At 35.6% G+C, this 21,840-nt stretch overlaps 3 protein-coding genes across 3 annotated transcripts; all 3 read right to left on the bottom strand.

The window, feature by feature from the left end:
• Nucleotides 1–374: 374 nt before the first annotated feature.
• Nucleotides 375–1,693, bottom strand: LOC110101603 (elongation of fatty acids protein 3-like). The gene has a single exon (XM_020829569.2). The coding sequence runs from the start codon at nt 1,274–1,276 to the stop codon at nt 476–478; it is 801 nt and encodes a 266-aa protein (XP_020685228.1). The 5' UTR covers nt 1,277–1,693; the 3' UTR covers nt 375–475.
• Nucleotides 1,694–6,323: 4,630 nt separating this feature from the next.
• Nucleotides 6,324–6,984, bottom strand: LOC110101604 (ethylene-responsive transcription factor ERF014-like). Its single transcript, XM_020829570.2, has one exon. It carries the CDS (start codon nt 6,978–6,980, stop codon nt 6,456–6,458), a length of 525 nt encoding a protein of 174 aa, XP_020685229.1. The 5' UTR covers nt 6,981–6,984; the 3' UTR covers nt 6,324–6,455.
• A 7,866-nt stretch (nt 6,985–14,850) lies between these two features.
• Nucleotides 14,851–17,517, bottom strand: LOC110101606 (probable pectinesterase/pectinesterase inhibitor 12). The gene is made up of 2 exons (XM_020829572.2): nt 17,139–17,517; nt 14,851–15,527 (listed from the first exon to the last, which is right to left on the bottom strand). Exons 1-2 carry the CDS (start codon nt 17,461–17,463, stop codon nt 14,851–14,853), a joined length of 1,002 nt encoding a protein of 333 aa, XP_020685231.1. The 5' UTR covers nt 17,464–17,517.
• Between the last annotated feature and the right edge of the window lie 4,323 nt (nt 17,518–21,840).

Below are 21,840 nucleotides of genomic sequence, written 5' to 3'. Positions count from 1 at the left end.
TAATCAATAATAAATCATCAACAAATTAAGTTTTGATAACCTTCATTATGTTTAATTTGGGCAAAACTTATATCAAACTTATAAGATTTTAAGAGTTAAAATGATTAATAAATGTAATAAGTATGTACATCTTTAATACAACCCAACCCATCAATAAAATTTATGGGCTGCACTGTCTCAAGTTGTTGGGCTACGTGTGTTAAGGAGGTCTTGATCCTCATGCTAAATCTTTAAAAACATGTGTCCAAAAGCCATATCAACAAATAAGGTTTTATTTGAACAAGTTTTCTTACTGTATCCTAAAATATTTGTTTGTCCACAAATTTTATGAACTAGAAATTTATTCCTGGAAAGCTTTTGATCCATATTTTTATTGTTTTCAAATATTTTTGCACTAAAAAAATATCATAAAAGAAATAAAAAGACAAGATCAGGAAATTGCCACGGCATTCCGTCCACCGAACTCTCCCCACGGCTACGGCGCCTTCTCCTTTCCGTAGGCGGCGGAGTGAAAATCAAAGAAGAGAAAAAGCAGGGAGGCATTGAAAACCGCATTGAAGACCCAGCCGTTCACCCCCTGGCACCCGCCGCCGGTGAAATGAACCCACAGAAAGCCACCGGAAACTAGAAAGCTGAAAACAAACTGAGCGATCTGAAGCCTTGTCACCGCCCGCTTCCACCGCCTCCCCCACCTCCACCCAACGCTGGAAGACAAATAGTAACTGTACATTGCCACGTGTACTCCGGCGTTGGTGACGAGGGCCACAGGGAGCAAAGACTGAGATGTGGCGAGCCAGATGTAGCACATGAGGACGACGACGGCATGGTGGTAGACGTGGAGGAAGGAGAGGCGTTTGCCGCCAGCCAGGAGGATGAGGGCGGTGTCGACGAACTCGTAGATTTTGGAGAGGTAGAAGACTTGGGCCCAGAAGAAGACGGGGCCGGAGGGGGAGGTGGAGGGAGGAAAGCAGAGGAGCCAAGTAAAGGAGGGCATTTGGGTGAAGGCGGAGATAGAGCAGCCGATGGCCATGACGGCGGAGAGGAGGAGGATTAGGAGGTTATGGATGGTGGACAGGAGGCGGAGGAAGGAGGGGGAGACGGAGGGGAGAGGAAGGAGGCGAAGGTGGAGGAGGAGGGTGAGGGAGAGGTAGGAGAAGATGGTGGTGAAGAGGAAGGTGAGGGAAGAGGCAAAAGTTTCGTTGGGGATCCATTCGAAGGAGGAGATAGCCGGCAAGTCAACGAGATATCGCCGGAGAAGATGGAAAAAAGATGACATTTTTTATGGGGACTTGGTGGGTTGGGAAATGGCCAATGGAAATAACGGATGGAGCTTGATTCGGTTACCGTCGGTGAGGAGGTGAGGCTTTCTCAGGCTAAAGTGATATTGCTTTTCAGCGGTGGTGAATTTAACATGGATGCTTTAGAAACCACCTCTCAATGCTCGGTATCATGTCTGGTAGTGCTGACATGACACATTCTCGTTGGCCTTCGGATGACGTTCTGCGTCAGTTCTTCATACAGAACAATCTCTCCTCTCGTCGATGGCAAATGGCTACTATTTGGCTGGTTTTGTTATAGCGAATTCGAGATAACTTTTTTATTGCTTTCTAAATTTGTAGTCATACTGAACTTTTCACTTGGACGAATCTAATGATATCAAAATGAGCGAATATAAGCTTAAATGAATCCAATTCAAGCTATTATATATTTAAGTGCTTGATTTAAGTACCATAAATTATAATGGAATTCAGTATCTTGACAAGATGAATTCAATACACCAGAAGTGATCCAATAAGTGATTAAACGAGCTTAAGTTAAACACTTAAAGCATTACAAACATGAAGATATTAATGGAATGACCAAATGATTTTAAAAATTGTGTGCTTATAAACAAATTGATTGGCTTGACAAGGCGTATTTAACGAGCCTAAGATCATTCACTTATAAGGTCATTAAGATACTTAATTGTTGAATAAATAATCTATGAGATCAAGGGGATCGATAATAATCGTTTGATGGGCTATTTTTTATTTTTATCAAATCTTTCAAAATGCCCCTCTCAAAAAAGGAATAACATACCCTATTTTCTAGATGAGAGAGGTTCAAGAGCCAAGAGATCCGAAGAGTTCTATTGAATTGTTGGGCGATCATCATAAAAAATTATCATCAACAATCGTGAGCACCATCACCTAACTACTAACATCTTATCCTATAATTTGATTTTTGTTGTCCAACCATAGACATCAGACCTCTATTACACTGTCATTGGTTGATAAATTTTATATATTCGTCTCCCCCCTCTATCACTTCTTATGTAATCCCTACAAGTGAAATCAGACAATTTTTCTTAATTATGTAATCACATAGTTAAAGCACGCAACCAAAAGATCAAGATGAATTGAATGCATTTTTAATCTAAAAAATATATATTTTTTTTCTAATTAGTTTGAGCCAATTTGAGTTAAGCGAGTTCATTACGATTAATTCAAACAAAAAAAAATTCGATCGAGTCGAATTCGAATATACATTATTAATATTTAGGTGGAATAAGTTGCCCATCAATGTGGCGGTGACGATTAGCGATCGCCCTACTAGTCTTTGTTTGCAAGTTCTATGTCTGGTTGTGACCTTACCTGGTCTATTTGGAAGTTTTCTTTCTATAGAATTTGTCATAGAAAACTAGTAAATCAAAGTCTCATTAAAAAAAAAAAAAAAAAAAAAAAAAAAAAAAAAAAAACTCTAATGAAAAATCTATAAAAAGAATTATGATGAATATTAAATAAAATATTTTTAAATTTTAATGAAAAAAATTCACCATAAAATGGACATAACTATTCAAATTTCTACGAGAAATGCTATAATAATTGTTACTTCTTGGAACATTTGCAATTGTAAAGAGATAAAGTGCTTACCAACCTAAATTTGAATGAATATTAATGACACATGCAAGAACGAAAAAAGAAAGTGCAAAAGTCATAAGAGATAGGAATTATTCTTAAGGGAACATTGACTTGTTTGTTTTGTTTAGGGTTTAGTCAGGTGATCTTGGTCAAAGAGACTATAGTTGGCTGGCATCAGAGAAATTATAGTCAGAGGGCGACACAGGTCCGACGAACCATAGTCGGCGGGGCAGGAGACAAAGGTTGGAGAGATTGTAATCGACAAACGATGGTGGTTGGAGGGACCATAGTCGATGGTTGACGGTGGTTGGAGGGACCATAGTTGACGAGTGACGATGGTCGGAGGAGGGACCATAGTCGATTGGTGAAGGTGGTTGGAAGGACTATAGTCGACATAGGGGTGTCAATTTTGGTCAACGGGTCGAGTTTGGGTAGAACCCAACTGGACCCGGCTGTAAATGGGTCAACCAAAACCTGACTTGGTTTTACAAATGGGCCAGGTTTTCTTAACCCGAACTCGACCCGTACGGGTTACCGAGTTGGCCCGACTAGACCCGTGACCCATTCTTAAAATGCAAATCCGGAGGTTGTAGTGTTGACACGCACGAAGGCTAAGCTAGCCACAACGACTACGTGTGGTGCTACTCGGGCGAGGTCCGTGAAGGACCAGATGGTTCGGCTTGACCGCAAGTCAGCAGGTGTGAGGGCCAGCAAGGCTAGCATTCCACGAGGAGCCGAGGACCGGCTGCCGCATACGGGGACAGAGACCCTATGTCGCTACGCGAACCAACGAACCATATGGAAAATGGGTCGAAATTTCGGGTTGGTGGGTCAACCCGAACCCGGTCAGTATGGCAAACGGGTTGACCTGAACCTGAGTTTTTTTTTTTTTTTTTTGTTGGGTTTAGGTCGGGTTAGATTTTGACACCCCTAAGTCAACTGGTGACGGTGGTTAGTAGGACAATAGTTGGCATGTGACAAAGGTCAAAGGGATCGTAGTTGATGGTCAACGATGGTCACAGGATCGTATCAGCGAGTGACAGAGGTCGAAGGGACCTTAGTCTGCGAGCAATGGTGGTCGGAGGGACATTAATCAACAGGCAAAAGAGATCGAAAAGGATCTTAGTCATTTGGTGATAGAGTTAGGATGAAGGACCATCAATGGATGCCAGACCAAGGTACGATGGTGATGATTGGGGAGATGTCCAATGGTAGTGGCTCGGCGACGAGGGTTCGTCGGGGGTGGTGTCGGGGTGGAGCTTCGATGTGTTTTAAGCTTCAAAGCTCTCTTAAGTCTCTAGCTCAAGCTCTAAGCCTCGAAAAATCCAAGTCCCCTTTTCATGTGGAAAGTGATAGTCTATTTATGAATTTTTTTTAGAGTGGTGTGTTATGTAAATATAGAAAGGATCAAGGACAAATTCAAAGTGCTCCGTTCGACCACCCATATCAATTCTTTTAATCATAGAGTATTCATACAACATTTAAGTGTCTTAATGATGTTATAATTAAGTGATTTTGGGGTTGTTGGACTTTTCTAGTTGAACTGCTCAATTTGATTATAAACATGTCATATTTAGAGATCATTTTATCATCCAATTCATGCTTTGAAGCTTCCAAATATACTTTGGTCTTTTGATTTGAGCCTATATGGGCTTAGATTTGATTGATTTTAGTTTTTTTTTTTTTTCATCTCTAAGAGATGTTCAATACAATTATAAATTTTATGAAATTGAAGTTAGGATGGTCCATTATTTAATTTCGGAATTTTCTAAATTGAATATGTCTTGAGATTCATGCTCAATCAAAACGATTTTTTGTGATGCACTTTTTTTTTTTTGTCAAGATGCCTCGCAAACTATGTTTTTATTTATTTATATTGCAAAAAATTGACTTTGCATTTGAAAGTGGGTTGCAAAATTGGCTTTGTGGCCGACACATTTTGTAATTTCTCAAAAGTTAGCGACGAATTTATGAATTTATTTATGACAAATGTATGGTTGCAATGATCGAGATGAACTTGTTTGCAATGAATATGCAACAAAGTTTGTCTTAGGTTTCGTTTGGGACAAGTTTATTATTACTTTTTAAAATAGCTTTTTAGCACAACTATTTCTTGAACTGGAAATTTAGGGTACTAGAAAGTTACTTCAAAAATCATTAAAAAAGTTGTCCCATATAAAACTTTGATAAAAAAAAAAATTGATTGACCTACCTCAAAAAATAAGACTTCCTTTGGGATGGTTTCTTACTGCTTCTTAAAGAAATTTTTTAATGTAAAAATTTTAATTTTTATACTAAAAAATTCTTGTAAGAAACAGTAAGAAAGTCATCTCAAACAAAGCTCAAGTTTGATACATTATTATAAAAATAAGCTTATAAAGCATTTCTCCATAGAAGGTGAGATCATAAATCAGGCTTCGTTTGGGACGGCTTTTTTATTGCTTTCTAAAATGGAGTTTTAGTACAAAAATTTTTATATCTTCCATTAAAAACCTACCTTCTCTTCATTGAATATTCAAATATTTCTCATAAAGTAAATTTATTACAAGAAAAGTCTTTCAATTGGTTCAAATAACAAAACCTTTGCAGACATACCCAAAAGAATTTGCATTATTACAACTCCATGGAGCAACCCTCAAAACTAATAGAAAATGATTAAAAAAAAGTAAAAAACCATTCAACTTAATTAATAAAAAATAAGAAGAAGACAAGAATGAAATTACGAGTGAATATTATGAATATCTTTAAAATATATTAATTTGAGGGAGTGTAAAAAATATATGTTATTTTTTCCTATAATAATCACTAAGTTCATCTCCAATCGAAAAACTCATTTTTACTCCAAAATACAGTAATTAATTTCCAATTAGACTCTATTTCTTAAGACAAAGAGAATATTCTATGTATATTTTTTCTCAATCACATTTCTCCCCTCTGCTTTCTCTATTTCTGCCAAAATTATGTTTGTGAATAGTGTGAAGCATATATTAGTGTTGCACTGTTCACAGATGAGAGAAAGCGAGCTTTTTGTCGTTCGATTAGAGAAGTTTTTGGATGTCAAACGAAGGTATGAAGTTCGGTTGAAGATGCCATAGTAGAGCCCACTGCTCTTAAATATTATTAGAAAGTCATGTTTTAAACACGCACAAAATAATAAATTACATTATCATTTTTAATATTATGAATCATATCATTAAATAAAATATATTAATTAAGTGGATGGGTAAACATCACTCATTTTTTCATATTTTGAAATAAGATATTTTATATAAAATTAATTTTTTAAAGAGGAAAATTAATTAGAATATTTAATTTAAAATTTAATTATTATATATTAAAAAATAAATTATTTTTAGATGAATGCAATTAATTATTTATATGTTATTATCATTTCAAAATAAATTTAATAATTTTGAGGTTAATTTTGATCTGAATTTTTAGCTCATTTTTTGAAATAATTTATTTTAAAATAACTATAACATAAATATAATTAATTAATTATGTATTATACTTATTTTAAAATAAAATTTCTCTGTGCACATCGCCCTTTCCCTGTCATTTCAAGAAGCTCCACAGGGTGATATCGCCGGCGATCTCATTCAACTCTTCGGCCTGAAGACATGTAGTGGAGAAACCCGATGGGTTCATCATATGATCTTCCACGAACCACTTGGGCGGCGACAGCTGGAACTCGCCAAAGTCAACACATGAGTCCTCCGCCGAACTCGCGACGACGGAGGAAGAGTTATTGTCGGATAAAGGCGTCGACTTTATAAGCTCAGCAGGGGGCGGAGATGAGGCGGTGTCGGCGGCCGCGGTGGCGGCGATGCGTTGGATGGATTTGGGAGAGAGGAGGGAGGCTGAGGAGCTCTTGAGACAGAGGTGTGCGGCGTCGTAGGCACGGGCCGCTGCTTCGGGCGAGGAGTAGGAGCCGAGCCAAATACGGCTTTTTTGATGGGGGTTTCGTATCTCGGACACCCATGATCCCCATCTCCTCATTCTGACTCCCTTCAAGGGCTTCTTGCTGGCGGTGCCGGCGCCGTCTCCGCCGCCGGAAGTTGAAGGGGATTGGGTTTTCATGGGAGGGGATGATGTTGATGAGAGTGGCAAAGAAGAGGGGTGTAGGGATTATTTATAGAGGGAATATAAAAGGGGTGTGGATGGTTTGTTAAAAGGTTTATTTGGGGAGAACTTAATTAACAAAGATGTTTTAATATATAATTAATGAGGTAATGTATAGTCAATGGAGGATCAATTTTTAAGCTTTATTATGAAATAAAAATTTGGACTTTTTGGAAATTATCTTAAAAGGATTTCATAATATTTAATGTAAAATTCTTTGCCTCTTAAGGCTATGGGAGGAGTTTAAGCAAATTATTCACTAATTTTTTTAAAAATTATGATTAAATTTTCACAAAGTCTATGAAATGAAATGATGTGGCATTTTACAAAAAATATTTCTAAATTTTTTTATTACTTAAAAAATAATGATAGTTATGATGAGTACATAAAATATTTATTTTATTTTAAAAAAATTAATAAAAATGAGAGAAATTCAAGGGCATTAGAAAGTACAAAAGCTAACTATAACATGCTAAAAATATTAACATTAGAAACTAATTTGGGGGTCATTAGCATTAAAAAATTGTAATAATAGCTTTCTTATGCATGGTGTAGGATAGGATTAGTGATATAATTATTGCAAAGAACGTAATTGTCACATAGAAAACTATAAAAAATATTAGAGCTAATATATTTCTCATTCAAGTTTATTTAAGAGATAATTTTGAATTAATGGTGATAATTTTTCTCCTAGGAAGAAAAAAAGCACATTCCATATTTAAAAATGGTTAGTAATTAAATTATTATGAAAGAAATTTTCTAAAATATTTTGAAAGTCTTTCTAAGAAAGACTTTTACCACTCTTATGTGATAGAAAATTTGAGTTAATAGAGTTTATGTCTCAATATTGGACAAAAATTGAGCACACATAAACGATGGCAATGTTAAATCTTGGAAAAATTTTGGAGATAATGGCAGTGATTATTGATGAAGGCCCTCGACAGTGGTAGTGGGTGGTGGTTGTCGATGAGCAAAAACTAGAAGTGGTCGTCGGCGGTGATAGCTTGAAAATAAAAGAGAGTTATCTCAAGTTCTCTCTATCATTCCCCCCTTTAATATGGAGAATACTACTCCATTTATAGGTTTTATAGGATGAGCATTTTGGTAATTTGCACCAAAATTCAAAACACTTAGTCATATGAACTATATTGATTATCTTGATCATGAAACGTTCATACAACATTTAAGTAACTTAATAATGTCAGAATTCGGTGATCTTTGGATTGATGAATTCTTCTCGTTCAAGCCGCTCGATTCAATTATAAGCATGTTTAATTTGAAAATCATTTGGCCTTCCAATTATATATGAAGTTTCTACTCGTTGTACTTCAAGTATTTAATTTAAACTCATTTAGACTCGGAGTTGACCAATTTTACCGTCATTAGGCTCATTTCATTGAGACATTTTGACCTTAAATTTGCTAAAATTAAAGCTTAATTGTTCCTAAATTTAATTCCATAAGTTTCAAATTTAAATATTTCTTTCAGATTCATACGGGTCATATGAATTTTTTGTAAATATATCAATGACTAAAATCTCAAACATGATAACTAATTTTCTCATTTGATATATAAAACTTATAAAAAAAAATGATAACTAATTTTCTTTATAAAAGTGGTTATTGATCGTTATATATTTAGCACATCCACTTCTAAAATTTTAGTATGATAGATAAAATTTCTTAGAATCTAATTAATAACTCATTAATTAATAAAACATGTATTATGTTTTTTATAAAAATAAAGCTATATATACTGATTAAATACATGTTATTATTATTAGAAGAACATTTATAAAAAAAATCCAAAAAGTAAAAATCATTAGACATATTCTTATACCATAATTTGTATAACAAGAACTTGATGTTACCAGCAATACAATCAGAGCCGTAAGTCCATTACCATCTGTTAATCTCAATCCACAAATATTAACCGTTAATTAGGGTTAGGGATTCCCGCAGGAAGCTTCCACGTAAGAGAGAAGGGTCCCATGCAAAGGTACGTAAATTCATGCAGACATGCATGCTTCATCAATCCCTTTCTTTAAGCTGGATCTCTACTGTCCTCCAAAACCTTAAACGCGTCTATATAATTAAGGCTGCGTTTGGGACCCTTTTTCTTAATGCGCCGTAAAGAAGTTTTTTAATACAAAAATTTTGATTTTGTACTAAAAAGTTATTTTTAGAACCAGTAAGAAAACGATCTCAAATTAAACATAAGTACACCCCTTCAATTATTATATGTGAAGCTGGCCTAGACTACTATCAAAATATTGACGTCTGCTTAAGTCACTACAGGAAAATCGATTTTTACCGGCGGGCAAAATCCACTTGTAAAATTTCGTTTCCAGCTAATTTCACGTGAAAGTTTGTCTGGCAGTAAATTGCGCTTCAAAAAGTTTATTCTTGTGGAAAATTTTCACCGGAAATATTTCTGGCATTCTTACGGATGAAAAAATATAAACAAAAATGTCGTCTCCTCGTATGATTATTATATATCAAAATGTTTTTTCGCCCCAGCGGAAATTCTGTCATATACGTTTCATCAGGTTTAATTAAGCTGGCGGATTATCCGTTGGAAATCCCTTTGGTAATCTTCAGCATATTTTTCGCTGGTATTTTACACCAACTTCATATACTTCGGCGATTTAATAGAAGCTTTTTCAGTCGGTAATTTAACGGCAGTTTTTCCATCGAAAATTCTGTCGTTTATTGTCCAGCTTAATTTACGCCGCCTTGAACACATCCTATGCTGGCGGATAAATATCCACAGGAAATTCCGGCATTAAACAATCATTTTCCTTTAGTTAGTCAAATTGTTAGTTAGCTTCATCAAGGTATTATATTATTTTTTTCACTCAATATTCTCAGTAGTTTGATATATCATCAAAATATTGTCTTGATCGGACACTAATCTCGAGGCAAAATCAAGTCGAAAACTTCAAAAATTAAATCCAGGATCACCTAACTCAGATTTCAGTAAACTTACAGTCAAACTGAGCGTCTCGGAAATACGAATCCAACGACACCAAATATAACTCAATCCAAGCCAAATGAGTCCAAATTAAGAACCTGAAGCGTTGTTAGAAGCTTCGTACCATTATTTGAGTTACCAAATGATTTCCAGAAATAACAAGCTTATAGTCGAATCAAGCAGCTCGACAAGACGAATCCAACGAGCTCAAGATTACTGAATTCCTAAATCATTAAGACATCCAAATGTCTGAAGAACGGTCCGTGATCAAGGGATTAAATTTCGGCCGTTCATCCAACCACTCCACATTTACCCCTAATCTCTCACCTATTTACGGGCCATGCCACTCCATAAAATCTATAAATAGACCCCTCATTTCTCTTGAAAGGGGATCCAAGCAAGAAGAGAAGAAGAGAATAGAATGAAGAGAATGAAGAAGCTCATCCTTAACCACCACATGAGGCCCTCGCCTTCTCCGGACCACCACCGGAGGCCCTCGCATTCGCCGAACCACCACCGGAGGCCCTCGCATTCGCCAGATCATCACCACTTCAGGCCTGGAGTTCTGGCAAACCATTACGTGAAGCCCTAAGTTCTGCCGGTACATCACCTGACACCTGGACTTCTGTCGTACAATTATTACTTGTAATCCGTTCGCCCTTGGAGACGAGTCAGCCCATTGTAATCAACTCAAGTTCTAGTGGAATCATTTTCAACTGGGCCAGGCCCCGTGGCTTTTCCCTTTTTTCAGGACTTTCCACGTAAAAATCTTGTATTTTTTGTGTGTGGCCTGGATATCCGTGCAACACTAAAACGTAGTATTCTAACTCTATCGTTGTGTATATCCTAGCCTGCAAGATAGTTGAATGTGATTCACAATAATTTTTAAATTCAACAAATCTTGTTTTAGAAACCGTTATCATGAAAGATAATTTTCACCGTATTTTAGAGAAACATTTTATAACCGACACAGTAATTTTTAATAATTTTATACTTATTAAGATAATTTTATAATATTCAATATTCAAGTTTCAAATTCAAAGATTTCTTAGTTAACCGTCTAAATCTCCCAACTAACCGATGAACTGCATTACCAGCTAGCAGATCAAAAAGAGAACCCAAAGGGCGGCCAGCTGGCTCCAAGCTCTGCGGACTGTAACGCGTCCAGAATTAAGGAGAGGGAGACGCTCTACTGTTATATCACATGCAAAATGTTCTAATGCGACTAAATAAGACAAAGAATGCTGATCTATATCTGCATCAGAATCTTATGGCAAGAATCAATAATTAATGATTTAGTTATAATCTTAATTTTCTAATTAAGATTAATGACAGTGATGGCTAAATTTTTCATATTATAAATATATATATAATTTTATATGAATTTTCCTATTTACGAATTCTTCTGATGTCCTTAAATTCAGGATTATGACCGTCTCTAATAATTATAAAAATAAATAACCAAGAGATAAGAGCTGATCCAAAAAATACACAAAAACTAGTAGTGAATGTACGGCCAATTTTGTCCATTGCCCAATCAGCATATGCAAATGCAATTGCAGAAATATATAAACTTCTAGAGGTTATAGGTAAAACAAGATGTAGAGATCCTTTATATTTCTCAGAATGTTTTTGAGCATCGTAAAATGTTGAATATGAGGATAATGCATGTTTTGACTAACTTGATTTACATAATATGTTATATGGTCTAATTAATGTTAGATATTGTAATGAGCCAACCACATGCATGTAGAATAGGGGTGTCAATTTTTGACACGACACGAAACACGACCCGAATCCGACTCGGAAAAATCCGGGTTCGGGTCAACCCAAACCCGAAACCAGTCGGATTCGGGTTCATGAAATTAACCCGTTTTAAAAATCGGGTCGGGTTCGGGTTGACCCGCCAACCTGAAATTGACCCGAAAGTGACACGAAAACTCATTTTTGACCCAAAAACCCGAGATTGACCCGAGATTGACCTGAAAACCCGAGATTGACCCGAAAATTAGCAATTTTGGGTCAATCCGGGTCATTCGTGTCGGGTCGGGTTGACCCGGACCCGAATCGGGTCGGATTCGGGTTGACCCGAACAGTGCCGGGTCAGTTTCGAGTTCGACCCGAACCCGACCCATTGACCCGAATTGACACCCCTAAATTTTGTAGAACATGGGATTAAAGAATTGCTCATCTTATATAGGTTACCAATTAGTTTTGGAAGTCATTGGACTGAGGAGGGGGTTCACAATCTAACATGCCTGAATAATGTTTGAGTAGAGTAGTGGCATAATTGATTTTATGCAAAAGATAACCGAAACTAATAAATACCACCTATAACCCAAGAAAATTGGAATGCATGTCTAAATTCTTTAAGTAAAAACAGGATTGTAGATTAGTGAGTAAGTCGGTCTAAAAAGCAAAATTATTACCCATAAGAAGTATGCAATCCAAATAAATCAATAGATAAATAAGACTGTTATGATTAGCATAGATGAATAGAGAGGAATCAACATCACTAGCCTTGAAACCCCATTTGATTAAATGCTCAATGAAAGTAGAAAACCAGTGATGAGGGGTTTGCATCAACTCATATATAGCTTTGTTCAGTCTACAGACATGAAGAGGATAATTGGGATCTGAAAATCCTGGTGGTTGAACTATAAAAATGATTTATGTCAAGTTGCCATGTAAATAAGTATTTAAAATATCAAGTTGATTGATTGACCAATGATTAGTGTGAGTTATTAAAATAAAGATTTGAATGGTTTTGATTTTTGCAACTGGATTGAAAGACTCAATGAAATCAAAATCATATTGTTGATTATATCATTTGGCAGCCAAATGAGCTTTATAATGGGCTATTGTGCCATCTTCATGTAATTTGGCTTTGAATAGCCTTTTAGATCCTAGAATATTTTGATATGGTGTTGGTGGAACTAAAGTTAATGTACCTTGAGTTTGAAGAGCCTGGAACTCTTTAAACATGACCTTCCTCTAATTAGCTGATTTCATTGCAGTAGAATAACAAGTTGGATCAATAGGAGATGTTGAATTATGAAGCAGCGTGAATATTTGCTTGGGCTTTTGATGACCAATTTTTGATATGGTTAGCATTAGGTAACTTGAAGAAAGTTGAATTGGAGCTTCTAAAGAAGGCAAAGTAACACATGAAAGCAGAGAAGTTGAGGATGAAGACTAAGTAGAAGAGGAAGAGCAAGGAGGTGATAAGGGTTCTAGTTAGGGGTGTCAATATTTGACACGACACGAAAACCCGACCCTGACCCGACCTGATTTCTAAACGGGTCGGGTTTGGGTTCCAGAAATCAACCCGTTTGAAAAATGGGTCGGTTTCAGGTTGACCCGACGGGTTGCCGGGTCAACCCGCGAACCCGTTTTAACCTAACCCTCACGCGACAGCCCGCGACCCCGCTGCACGCCACGTTGCAGCGACCCCGCCGCATGGCCCACTGCCGCGACCCCACGCAACCCCGCCGGGTGGGAATCGGGGAAGTTTTTGAAGCTGTAAGAGGAAGTAGAGAATGGGGAACAAGTGTAAGGGGTGCAATATAGTATAAATATGGGGAAGGTGGAATTGAAGCATAAGAGGCTGAAGTTTGATATATATGGAAATATGTGTTCATGAAAAAATAACATTGATGGTAATGGTTACCTAACTAGTGGAAGGATTATAACAATAATACCCCTTTGTGGGTTTTGTATACCCAAGGAAAATGGCTTTAAGAGCCATGGGAGAGAGTTTGTGTTTTGACTGAGATGGCAGAAGAGGGTAGCACAAACATCCAAAAACCCTTTAGTGATGATAATTAGGAGCTTTACCATACAGACATTCATAGAGAGAGCTATTTTGTAGAAGTGTGTATGTCATACAATTAAGTAGGTAATTTATTGTTAACACTGCGTAGACCCAAAATTGATAAGGTAGATAAGTATCAAGTATCAAGGTACGTGTAGTTTCAATAAAATGACGAAGCTTGTGTTCATCAATTCCATTCTGTTCAGGTGTATAACGACAAGTTATCTGATGGGTGATGCCATTACTGATACGAAAGTTTTTGAAGGCATTATTAACAAATTCTTTGCCACCATCAATTCTTAATGTTACAATAGAATGAGAGAGTTATTTTTCCACCAGAATTTTAAAGAGTTGAAATTTTAGAAAGGTTTCTGATTTGTTAAGTATATGATACACCTAAGAATAATGAGTAAAGTCATCAACAAAAATCACATAATAACGATAACCATTAAATGAGGTAATATGAGTAGGGTCCCATACATATAAGTGTATTAGTTGTAATGGTTTGAAAGTTTATGAGGTGGAGAGAGGAAAGCTAATTCTATGACACTTAGCTTGAGAACAAGATTGACAAGACATAGAGGTAGAAGCACGTTTAATATAACAATGCTTCATAATAAGAAAATTCAAAACAATAGTATGAGCATGTCCCAGATGCTTGTGCCAAACTACTAATGTGGAAGAAGCAGTGATGAGAGCAATTGGAGAAGGAAGCGAAACTGAAGCTTGCTGAAGTGGATAGAGGCTATTATGGTTGTGACCTTGGAGGAGAATATTGTTGGTCTCCAAATCTTTAATTTAAAAGGCATGAGGATCGGGCCGGAACTTGATACCCATTCACATTTAGTAATTATTTTAACATTTAAATTTATTACAATTAGTAATTATTTTATTTAAAAAAATTAAGAATGAACTTGATACCCATTCACATTTATAATAAGATTAATATAACTTTTTAATAATATACATATAACACTAATCTCAATACAAATCCAATGGTATAAAATCCATCATCCAACAAATTATTTGCAAATAATCATCTCAAATTTGAGGATCAAAAGGAACTCCCGTCGCCGGAATCCACAAATCCCCCTGAATAAAATCAGCAACAGAAAAACCCGCCGCCTCCCCTCTTCCCAACCTCCGCACCCCCTTCCACTGAACTCTCCCCTTCTTCGCCGCCCCCGCCCCTTCGTTCTCAAACTCCCCATAAAAAATCGTCTCCGGCACCTCCTTCCCCGCCCCATCCCACGCCACCCACCCCGCCGGATTAATCACATCCTCCATATAACTCCTCACGAACACCACTCTCGCATACGACCTCCACGGCCTCCCCAAGTAGAAAGAACCCGCAGGAACATCGTCTGAAAACGGCTCTATGACGCATCTGTCGAAGGAGAAGCCGGTCGAAGAGCTTCTATGGTCGCGGGCTTGGGCGGTGATGGTGCCGCCTTTGAGTCCTTTAGGTTGGATAACGCTGTTTTGGAAGAGAGCGGTGGCGTCGCCGAAGATGAAATCGACGGTGCCGCGGATGTCGCATTCGCGGTAGAATTGGCGGGCGGCGCGGGCGTAGAGAGTGTCCTGGTTGCCGTCGATGATGCAGCGGTAGAAGACGGAGTGGTCGGATTCCACGCGGAGGGCGACGGCTTGGCCGTTTGATGGCCCGGCGGTGTTCTGGATTGTCAGGTCGGAGGCGGCGAAGCCGGCCCCTTCGACAGCTGCACGGTGGGTTGAAAAAATAAAGGGGGTTTTACATAAATACCACTTTATTTCATGTTATTTACATATCTAATACCGAAAACATTAATATTACATTACTATCACCCATAAAATAAATTTGGATGCATGAAATAAAATATTAAAATTTATAGGATGGTATGAATATTAAAAATGAAATATATGTGTTATATTTGATATTAAAATTGTATATGAGTGATAGACATATAATATTAATATTTTAGAGTTATATATATAAATAGCATGAAATAAAGTGGTATGTATGTAAATTTTTCTAAAAGGAAATAAGGGGATTTATATATATACCACTTCATATTAAAACTATTTACATATTTTACACATAAATCTTTAATATTTCATGCATATCACTTATAAATAAATTTAATATCAAATATGTTATTTTTATATGTTATTCCTATCATATATACCATCCTATAAACTTTAATATTTTATTCGTTGCATCCATATTTGGAGAAATTATTCCGTGCCGAGTCCGGACAGTAAAGAACCGTTCGTAAGTGGAGTGGTACATAGTGTGTTACACACTGAGTATAATTTTATATACAGTTTGATTTTTTTTGTACACAATATGTACAAACACAATGTACACTCACATCGGACGGTTCTTTGTCATACGCACTCCGCACGGAATAATCTCTCTCATATTTGACTTATGAGTGGTAGACATAAAATATTAAAGTTTTGTATGTTGAATAAGTAATTAATATGATATAAAGTGGTATATATGTAAATTCTCAAAAAAATAATTATAGATATATAATTTTTCAGTTTCATTAATATTTATTTGGTGAATTTAAATTTATTATAATCGCGCTAATATTTTTTTACACAATAAAACTATAATGAAATATATCGGCAACATGTAGCCATCAATTAATTGAATATGTAAACTTTTTTAATAAATTTTATATATTATTCTTTTTTTTCTTAAATTTTTTCTCTCATAGAAAATGAGATTTACATATTTAATCGTGGCTTAAAGCCTTAAAGATAAAATATTTTTATAAAATGTAAATATTTAGCTGATTTATGGCTGCATCCAATTATCGTTATTTTTAATATCACATCACCATCAATTGATTGTTTAGCAAATATAACTAATTTTTGTAATAAGAAAATATCAGATCACCTTTTTTATAATGACAAATTTTAAGCCAACTAAAAAATTTAAATAGACTCAATAAAATAATTATAAATTTCTACGAATGATTAACATAATATACTAAATTAAAAATAATGTATCATTTTAAACATTTTAAAAATTAATTAATTTCATAAAAGCCCAAAACTTTCTTAAAAAAAAGGAGATAATAAAAAAAAAGGAGATTGTCATATTTGAATTAAATTAATTTGAAATCTATAAAAAATAAATTTTCATAATCAAATTATAATAAAGTATGAAACAACCGTTATGATGAGATTTATAAATTTTTGATATGAATTATGTACTGATCTTCATTTTTTGCTTACTAATTGAATGAGGTTTTGCCTGTTCATCACCAAAATAAGAAAAGAATGATAGCTAAGCAAAGGAATTAAGCTGAAGAAATATATAAAGGAGGAGCATTTACCTAGAGTTGCAGAAGTCATGGTAGTCCACCCACCATCCAGGCTCCTGTTCCCAGTAATTATAGTTCTCCGGCTTCCCTGCCCTATAAGAGATATCTTCACCTTCTCCGGCGGCACCACCAGATTCTCCTCATACACTCCACTGCTCACCATAATCCTTATACGATCAGAGCTTCTGCTGGGAGCAAACTCAATCGCTTCTCTTATCGTCGTAAAATTCCCTGAACCATCTGCTGCAACAGTGAGCACAAGATCACTGGAGCTGCTGCAGTTGTGAACCAAAACGAGTAAGATGGATATCAGAAGAAGAAAACAGAGAGTAGCCATTGATGACAGGCCTAGCTAGCTCCTCCTCTGACAATGGAGTCAGCTTATTATTTATCGCCTGTGTTTTTTGTTTTTTGATGTTTTGGCTTTGAAATATTCAATAGAAAATAATTTCTGTATGTATATTGTGTTGACGAGTTCGTCCCGAATGGCTTGAGCGTTATTCCGACGTCACCGTGCTATTGCCGTCTCGCCGGCAGCTCATGCCAACCGTCCTCCTCTCATTTCCGGCTGCTCACACGCAACGCTGTGAGGCTTTGTTTGCTTTGAACTTTGAAGGAGTTGCGAGCTTTACTCACCTTTATAATTTGAATTGCGCTTGTAATTTCTAATATAATATTATTAAGATTTCGTTTATCATGACTTTCTATCTGCTTTTTTTAAATGATTTTTTTAATACAAAATTTCAATAATGAAAATTTTATATTAGAAAATTATTTTAGAAAGCAAAAAATAAGTCGTCCAAAACGAAGCTTACATCTTATTTTAAATTTCTAAAGCAAGTAGTTATTTATAGATTAGGATAAATAATAAATTTAATGATTTTTCCCATTTACTATCTTAATTAATCACTGCCCTCACAAACTTTTTTTTTGGTTGAATTCATCCATTGATATAAATAATACTAATGTTTTAAATATATAATCAAAATCGCTCGTGCTAAGTTCGAGCTGACCCAAGTGGCTAAAAGAAGTTGACCTCACGGACTAATAAAATTGGACTAGATCAATCAATAGCTATATATGGGCTCATCTTATATCTGAAAAGCTCTGTAATTCGCACAAAATTTTTTTTATAGAGACTTAATAATTAGGTCGCACAAATTATAATTAGGTCATATTATGTCGTTTACATATTTACTTTTAATGTAATTCTTTTTATATAATCTTGATTGTACCCATCATAAATAGGAGGTTAGCGTACAAGCTTAACGATACACAATATCTTTATTACTTATCTCTATGTTGAGCAATAAAATCATAGAGCTTCTACTCTACTCTCACTCATTTTCTTATCCACTCTTTGTTTTTTAGAGCCAATTCTACTACAAGAAAAGTTTGGACATCACCCATTGATAAATTTGACTCCAACATTTGTCAACCCAAGTATTTAGCATCATAAAAGAAATGCTTAATTTATTTATTTTATAAGTTAATTTTTTATTATAATTAACTTGTTTTTTACTTAAAGTTTAAAATAATTAAATATAATAAGAAGTGTCATTGGTTGATACCAAGAACGAGTCTTCCCTTTACAAATATATACCTTCTTTGGATCATTATTTTTCTTGATTATATATTGCTTCAACTTGTCATTAGACTTTAATAAAAAAAAATATAGACATTATGATAAATAAAAGGGGATTTACATACTTACAACTTTATTTCATTTTATTTACATATCTAACATCCAAAACGTTAATATTACATGTATATCATTTTAATATCAAATATATCACTCATATCACCCTATAAATTTTAATATTTCATTCCATGCATCCATATTTGTTATATGGGTACTGGGAAGCATGTAATATTAATATTTTGAGTGTTAGATATGTAAATAGCATGAAATAAACTGTTATGTATGCAAATCCTAGCTACAAATGGTTCATAAATAATAATATAGTTCTTAATAAAAAGGGTTGAGTTTGTGATCAATAGGAACTAGGAAATAATGTCTTTGAAGTCATGAATATACATGACAACAAACAAGAAGGGGAATAGCCATACATGGTGGAAGGGATTGAACCTATGTTAATATAGGTGTGTCAAACTCAATGAATACACTAACAAAGGAAAAGAAACAGGGGTTTAAAGATGGAGAGAAAAATCTTCCCCTATTGAGTAATTAAAAATTAATGATCTTCGAGAGAGAATCATACGATAGTGAGAGTCACAAAATATTAGATTATAACATCCCAAAACACAAATGATCGTAAGTCTTTATGCTCTATCATAAGAAACAGTTCACTCCTATATACTAAAAATTTAAAATGTGTAACTTGAATATATCATATATTTTCCCTATTTAACATATAATGATTAATAGGATTTATTTTATTTTGGATAATTAGAGCTTTTGCTTTTATGGGTGCAAGCCGACACGGTGAGTTACATCTTTGACAAAGAACCGAAGAGTGCTCTCGATTAAAGGTGTTTATTTATTTGTCCTTCGGGATTTGGTACATAAAGATCGATTTACTAAACAATGTTCCTTGTTTTAATGAAATGAAGGCTCAAATGGCTACTCATCATCATATATGGAATAGTACAATCAAGCATACAAATATTAACATAGAGAGCTAAGCTAATAGGTAAGTATGCAATGTTAGCTAGAGCCCGCGAGGAAGAGCTAGGGCAAAAGTGTTAGTCAAAGACACCTAATAATTAAGCCAAAATATCTCTTAAGATTAACAATTTTATAAGTTTTGATAAGGGTCACTAAGGGGCTAAGCCTCATATGTTCTAACAAATTTATGAGTTTTTTTTTTTTTTTTTATATCACCCGGGCTCGAATCTCCTCACTCTCACAAATATATATATATATAATGTCGTGGTGCTGCTCCAATCAAACGCCATTTTATGTGCTTATGCGAAGGTAACGATCCTTCTCCCTTTCGAGCGTTTTCCGTTTTAGGTGAACAGTGCGATGTCAATATTGGCGTTGCACTGTTCACCCACAAGTAAATGACGGAAAATTTGGCGTTCCGCTGGAGCGACCGAACGACGCCATATGCTCGTTTGGTGTTCGGTTGGAGATGCTCTAACTTCTAACTCTTTGTACCATTTTATTAAGATAACTATCTGACCCTGGAGCGTCTATGTGGTGCTCTTTAGTTCTGATTGTTATGCATCCAACTTTTTAAGTAAAAGAAGTTAAATCTTTAAACATCGAGCTGCATTTTGGTGTAATGGTTAAAATTTCATTAAGAAACTCCGTAGTTAAGCGTGCTCATCCAAGAGAAATCCTGATATGGGTGTCCCCTTAGGAAGTTACACCAATAAGACAAAACCGTGAAGCCCTTAGACCAAAGCGGACAATATCTCGAGAGTTAAGAATTTGGACTATTACAATTAATAGCAAAGCAATATACCAACCGGAAGATGAGAATTAAGTATCATACAAGACAAAGTGCTATGCAATGTGAGACATCTCTTGAATCCTATATGAGATAAAGTGATACATGGTGGAAGTCATCACTTGAACTTATAAGTGCCACCTCTAAAAACATATATGCATGGTGAATGATTTTGGGAAAAAGATGCTGACGAGGACGTCAGTTACTTAAGTGAGTGAGATTGTGAAACCCCTTAAATAAAAGGAAGCTAAACTCTTAAACATTAAGATGCATTTCGGTATAATTGTTGAAATTTTATTAAGAAACTCCATAGTTAAACATGCTCATCATAAAAAAATTCTAGGATGGGTTACCTCCTGAAAAATTACACAAACATGACAAAACTATGAGACCCTTAGGCCAAAGAGAACAATATCTTGATAATTAAAAGTTTGGGCTGCTACAGGTGGCCTGGGACATGGGTCATATCCGGGTTAATTTTGGTTACCAAGTTGACTCGGATACGACCCAATTTTTAAAATTGGTCGAAAATCCAAATGCAAACCATATTTTTTAGGTCATATTCGTGTCGAGTTATCAGATCGTGTCATTGTTTGAACCCTTTAGGGGCTACTCTGACTCATAGGATAATATAAAGTGCCCGAAGACTCGCCCAACTAAACATGACTATGATCAAAGAACATCAATAACCTTATGTCTTTCCTATGATGATTGCAGCCAAGAAACGCCCATAGATGAAAAATCCCATCCACAAATGGAATTTTCTAAGGTGAGAGTGTATTTGGCTAACGCAGAGATAGGTTCTACGAACTTTTATTTGGTTCGGTCGACCGAATGAGAGAAACATTCGGTCGCAGGAAAAAAAGCCGCGGTACCGAGGTGTACAGAGTACCGAATACGAGTTTTTCGGTACACCTCGGTACCGTGGTTTTTTGTCTGCGACCGAATGTTTCTCTGCATTCGGCCGGAGGACGTAATAATTGTTCTCTTAAGAGAGGTGGAGTGTTTGGGCGGGCGTGGAAGCTGTGGAGAAAGCGCTGCTGGGCGTGAGTCTGCAGTTGCGTCCCGGCCCAGGAGGAACAAGTTGTTCGCGTGTTTCACAAGCTAAAAATACCAAAGTGTTCAAAGCCGTAAAACAAGGCTGCATCAAATAAATGGGAAGTAAAATTTGAAAGACCTTTTAATAAGATTTTTTTTTAAAGGAAAAAGTTTTAATAAGAAAGATGATTAAGTAATAAGTTTATTATTTAATATGTCATAAAAAAGTTACAAAATTAAGTTCAGGATCATATGAA

The sequence above is a fragment of the Dendrobium catenatum genome, unplaced genomic scaffold (assembly GCF_001605985.2).
Source record: "Dendrobium catenatum unplaced genomic scaffold, ASM160598v2 fragScaff_scaffold_1209, whole genome shotgun sequence".
Lineage (NCBI taxonomy): Eukaryota > Viridiplantae > Streptophyta > Magnoliopsida > Asparagales > Orchidaceae > Dendrobium > Dendrobium catenatum.
The sequence above is the reverse complement of the archived record's forward strand: the minus strand, read 5'-3'. Positions and strand labels throughout refer to the sequence as shown.